Raw genomic sequence first — 6000 nt, 5'->3', positions numbered from 1 at the left:
TGAAAAACATTAGGCCCCGGTGATTTGAATTCATTCTAATTGGTCAGAATATCTCTGTGGCGTTCTTTGTTTATCCCAATCTGCATCCCTTTTCCTTTATTGTCTTATGGTAATTCCACTGTTTGTCTGGTCATGTTATTTTTTCTGAGATGACTGAGACAAAGTCAGCATTGAGCAACTCCACCAGGATTGTTGGATCAAGAGGAAACCTTCCAGTATTCAAATCTAACCCCATGGCTGTGTCCAGACTCAGGGTTTTTCGGGAAAAGTAGCCTTTTTCCGAAAAAACTACACCTGCGTCTAGACTGCAGCAGCGTTCTTTCGAAATTAAATTGAAAGAACGCGGCTTTTCTTTCGACGGTGGTAAACCTCATTTCACGAGGAAGAACGCCTTCTTTCGAAAGTGCTTCTTTCGAAAGAAGGCGTTCTTGAATGTAAATAGGGCTTCTTCGAAAGAGAGCATCCAGACTCACTGGGTGCTTTCTTTCGAAAAAGCGGCTTGCTCTTTCGAAAGTTCCGCATGCAGTCTAGACACTCTCTTTCGAAAGAGTCTCTTTCGAAAGTATCTTTCGAAAGAGCCTCTTTCGAAAGAGTCTCTTTCGAAAGAGCCTCTTTCGAAAGAGGCTTGCAGTCTAGACATAGCCCTAGTGGGAAAGCTGTAAAGAACTTTCAACTAAGAGCCACAAGGACTTGAACTAAGAAAGCCTGATAGTAGGACAAAGACTTATCTGAGCCCAGAGAAGGGCTAAAGGAGTTGTGAATTTAAAGGAACTTAACTGCTTATACATGGAAAGGCAAAAGGGCCAGTTTATATTTATTTTGTGTTATGGGTAATACAGACCAGTCCTCACAAGTGGGAATGATATTTGAAATACCTGGGTGCATGAGATTCCAGAGGTCAATTGTTTAAGGGTCAGCTGCTACTTCAATCAGCCAGTTCATCAAGCCAAGTTCCATGAGTTTGGGTGGCACAAGGTATCATTAACTAGTACAAAAACAGGGTTGTACAGTTAAATCAAATGCAAACCTCTGTATTTTATTATGTGGAATTGAGACAAAAGATAAACACTTGACAGTTGCCACAGTATTAGGTATAAATATTAATATAGGCCTAGATGTTATTTAAAATGTGAGAGAAGGCTCTAAAATACAACTACTGAAGCACTGAAGAAAACAGTGGTAATTGAACTAGTGAAAAAAATCATAATGAGGTTTGAGACCTAAATCGTTCCCTGTGCAGCATCAGTGTCCATGGGGGTCCTCCAGCCACAAGAGGAGGAGGTGCAACCCAGAGTTCTGAGGGCCCATTCTGTGGGATGCTGAGTACTTCCTGCCAGATGCCAAGTACTTTTAGCCAGAGTTGAAGTTATCCTGAATCTGACAGGACCTCAGAGGATCTAATTCTTAGGGTACGTACAGAAAGTTCATTTTGGGTGCTCACACTGTTCCTGATGAGAGGGGCAGAGAAGTGTGCTGCCCCTTTCTATCATGAGAAATCTTGTCTTGAGCAGCAGGATGCCTGCAGAGGATCCCTCGTCCACCATACTGAATGGACCAAAGTAGGGTTTGGTCTTTATATAACTGTCAGACCCTGACAGCTTATCTATTTTACACCTAATTTGGCCCATGGAGACCAAAACTGTACCTTGTAACTCAGTCTCTTGCTTACCATCAGGGAGGGGATGGAAATGTTTCAGAGGAGAACTGACTGCATAATAAAAAAGAGCTAGAATTCTCTCAGACTTGAGGAGCTCTAAACTGTACATAAAAGGGACAAACAAATGGTTACAATACTGGGAAAGTCAAAGCCTGGGCCCAGATCAGATAAGCACTAGCTTTCCTTGAGGAAATAAAGAAAAAAAGACTGATTCTGCCAAGAGTTTCTCCATCACAAATCCTTGCTCTCACATAGATTTCCAGCGAAGTATGGAATAATAACTGCTTGTAAGAATCAGGCAAAAAATCAGAAAAAGAGAAAAACTTCATAAACTAATAATTATATACAAAACAGAACTTGCTGGGGGCACTGGGCTCCTTCACCTTCCACTGAGTGAAGTGGGAGTTGAAGAGGGCTCCCAAATACATGCAGGATGGGTGACTTTTGAGAAACATGTACACCTGACATTTGAAAATCCCTGTTCTAAATGTAAGTTCACACAAACATTAAAGCACAAGACAGAGTCAAGGTTATTTCTTCAAACTGACAAAGGATTAATAATGGTGATTAATAGTTCAGAAAATAGGAGAAAGGTAAACATTTCAGAATTCAGCAAGAATTTCTAGCTACATTGTACTGTATTTTCATGCATATCATAAAAGCACACAGGTAAAATAGAGTTTTTAACAAAAAATCAAAGCATTTATAAAATTGGTTGATAATTTTCCACCCTTTCCAGAAGTGCATCAGAATATCCAGGAGAATAATACCTGAAAAAGAAACATTTTGTCTTATATTAGACAATATTACTCTAAATATTGAAACTATATTAATATCTAGTGTATTTATTAGAAAAATTGCTAGACTCAAACTTTGAGTAAACCTCACGCACTTCTGTAATTATCCACCTGTAATCCTTTAAGAGATTGCTTCTGTACTACATTTCATCTTGTGTCATCGTTTATCCTGAGAGAAATGACTGTAAAATGCCATCATTGAGACCGACAGGAACAGATTTTCAGAACTGCTCAGTATTCAGCTGGAGTCAGATTTTCAAAAAGAGCTCAGCTCAAAATTAGGCACTTAAAGAAAGTGGCCATCTTTCAAGAGGGCACAGCACCCAACAGTGTGCTTCTCAATAGGAGCTGCTGGGTGCTGAGCTTTTGAGAAACCCTGGCCCTTTATGCAAAGCATTAGTTTCCATAGTGTGACTGTCACAGCACAATGGTTTACTGCTGCCAGAGAATGCAAGTGTATGTGTAGAAGACGACTGCAAAGACAAAAAGTTGATTACTGTATAACAATAGTAACAGTGAGCTTTATCAATGTTTTATGGCGATGATTTTATTTCTGTAATTCTAAATGGCTGATGGAAATTATATTATTCAAGAGGTTTTGATTAGAGTAGAAATTCACTGTACCTTTACTAATCTGATGCATTCTGATGAACTTTGAGAACAGACCAATGGTGTGCCTCAAGTAATCAGAGGTCTTTTTTTTTCTTAAGTAGGCTGTCCTTTTCTGAATAAGATTGCTTCTGACCGGCTGAAGAGTTTTTGCTTTTTAAACTAAACTATATCATTTAGTTAAAGGTTTATTGGTGACAATTCACGACATCTTTCCAACCTAGCATATTACATTTTAGTTCATGGTTTGACATAGACACTAGAATTTGTCTGCATTGAGATTTTTAATAAATATGTGTAGTTTAGACTTCATAGAAGCCACATTTTAAAATTTGTGTACATTTTTATGTACATCTGATGTAAACCCACACATTCCCCAGCATGTGCACAAATCAGGGGGTATGCCAATACCCAGCTGTGTATGCAAAATCTCACTTATGTACTCCAGGGTATTTACATGTCTAAGTCAGATGTACAGTTGTATGCTCCCTTGTTTGCAAATTAAGCCCTATCTTTATGACCTACAAAACAACAAAGGATCATCGACTTGGTAAGTCATTCATGGAATTTTTAAAAACCTGTATCTGTGGGGTGAAATCACCTAAAATAGTTATTAATTCTGTTAACTTAAAAGGGTCAGATGAGAACTTTATCCTTTATTTACCCACAAATAAAATCATAACAGGGTTTTGAAAGTTCATTGCATACTGATTTCTTTACACAGGACTAGTTGTTTCTATTTCAATTTAGCAAGATAAGATGAAGAAAAACAACATTAAATTTTTCCAGTGGCTTGCTCAGAAACAACAATGGTCAAAGTCTCTTTCCCTTGAGAAATTTCTGGAGAATGTCCTTTGTCAGTAGGATTTTTTGAAGACTTGACTATTGTAAATTCCTCAATCCAAAATTGCTCCCTTTTATACAGGCAATCCAAGCTTTAAAAAAACATCTCATGGTTCCTTGATGTTACATGAATATCAGACATAAGAAAGCTGAATGAAGTTTCAAAATCAACACACAGACCAGGAAAGAAATGAGGAATAGGAGTAGCTATACATACCTTAACACTTCCAAATCATATTATGGTCATCTTATCAGAGAACAACAAATAAGGTTTGAGTAGAGACATAATCAATGTATGTCCAATAGCTATATTTATTCTTAATTCTAAAAGTTATTAAAATTGGAGTCATACCTAAGGCCTTGTCTTTACTAGACCAGGCAGATCAGCTTAGGGTACGCAATGCCAGCTATGCAAAATGTGTACCTGGAGCTGGCTTACCTAAAGCCAAGTTTTGGTGGCATCCACACGGCAGGAGGCCAAAGGGCCACATGTTCCCATCAGCTTTCCTTACTCCTCACAGAATGAGGAGTACTAGACGCTTGTGGCGGCTGCCCTCAGCATTTGATTTAGGGGTCTATACTAGACCTGCTAAATCAAACACTAGAAGAATGACCCCCCAGAGTGTCGATCTTCTCATAAGTGTAGACATGCCCTAAGTATATAAGCAAAATCACTTCAGTGCTACACCTGAAAGAGCCTTCAATTTAGATAAACTGAAGTCTTGCACTGCTAGCTGTCTATCTAGGCTCTTAAACCATACCTAATAACATATCAGAAACTTGTGTTACTGTGTACGTTCCTAAGAAAACACAGGAATACTGTATTTCTAAAGAACCATACCGCCATTATTAAAGATGTATGTTGCACATTTCAGAACACTAAAAGCCTTGACTGGAAGGAGATAGGATTAAGGTTTGTTATAACTGAAACATGTTCAATCAGAAATCCCAAATGCTACCACAGGGAGTTAATAATAAGTGGAATTTTTGCTTGCTCCATTCTCCTCGTTGATTTCTATAAAATGTAAACATTATATAGTTGTTTTATAAATCCATTTTTAGCTTTTGTCAAAATGACTTTCCAAATGCAAACTAACACAGTTGTCTTCCTGAATCTGAAGAGAGACAGCCTGAAATAGCAGTTTTACAGGACAAATCCAGCCCTGATCTCTGCAGCAGCCCCACACAGTGGAACCAGCATGATTCTACTGCACAAATAGGTAGGGGAAGAAGTTTCAAGGGCACATTTTCTTCATTATACCAGAGGCATGTTTCATTGCTTCTCCTAACAAAAAAAGGTAGTTTGTAACAAAAGAAAACATGACTTACAGGCCAAAAAATGTAAATAAATATCTTTTTTATTCTATATTGTTACTCTTTATAGCTTGAAAATGTCTTAATTATTCTTTACCCATATGACAGTCACTGAATTTTCCCTTGCAGAAGCAAATTTGGCTCCATTTCTGTGCAATTGCTAATATGCAGCATCTATTAGCCAGTGATTAATTTGTGCCAGTGCTTGCTAGGGCTGAGCCCTGGCACCTCTAGGCTTGCTAGTTAACAGCTGTGGCACCTCTAGGCTTGCCACATCAGTTATTCAAGTAAAATAAAATGATCTGAGCCTCAGCATTTAATTGCTTGAGCCCCAGCACCTCTTTCATTACAAATTAAGCACTGCTAATAGCTAATAAATGCTGCTTACTATAGCTAAAATTGATTACGCTGATGCAAAGAACCAGTTCAGGGAGAGTAAAAGTACAATATCACATACACACATCCAGTGTGTTGTTGGAGTGAAAAACTGGGAAATGGTTATCAAAATTCAGAACATTTCCCTCCTTATTTTATGCCACAAAATACATTACATGGATTCAAAGGCCTAAATACCCTATGTATGGAGCAGAGACTGCAGCTACGGCTTGCTGATTGGCACAGCATCCTGAAACACAGTGCAGCTCCAGAGACTGCCTGATGGGTATGAGAGTTAATTCTATTCCCTGACTCTGAGGGTATGTCTACACTACAAAGTTAGTTCGAACTAACAGACGTTAGTTCGAACTAACTTTCATAGGCGCTACACTAGCGCTCCGCTAG

General features: G+C 38.5%; 1 protein-coding gene across 2 annotated transcripts in view; it reads right to left on the bottom strand.

The window, feature by feature from the left end:
* Nucleotides 1-1015: 1015 nt before the first annotated feature.
* The window catches only part of SPAG6 (sperm associated antigen 6), a 98254-nt gene continuing 93269 nt past the window's right edge, over nt 1016-6000 (bottom strand). For both annotated transcript variants that reach the window (XM_006119524.5, XM_075922508.2), the window contains exon 11: nt 1016-2427. In XM_006119524.5, the coding sequence (XP_006119586.2) occupies nt 2361-2427 (67 nt within the window). In that variant the 3' untranslated portion in view covers nt 1016-2360. The remainder of the gene's footprint in view (nt 2428-6000) is intronic.

Source organism: Pelodiscus sinensis, chromosome 2 (genome assembly GCF_052426305.1).
Source record: "Pelodiscus sinensis isolate ZL-2025 chromosome 2, ASM5242630v1, whole genome shotgun sequence".
NCBI lineage: Eukaryota > Metazoa > Chordata > Testudines > Trionychidae > Pelodiscus > Pelodiscus sinensis.
The sequence above is the reverse complement of the archived record's forward strand: the minus strand, read 5'-3'. Positions and strand labels throughout refer to the sequence as shown.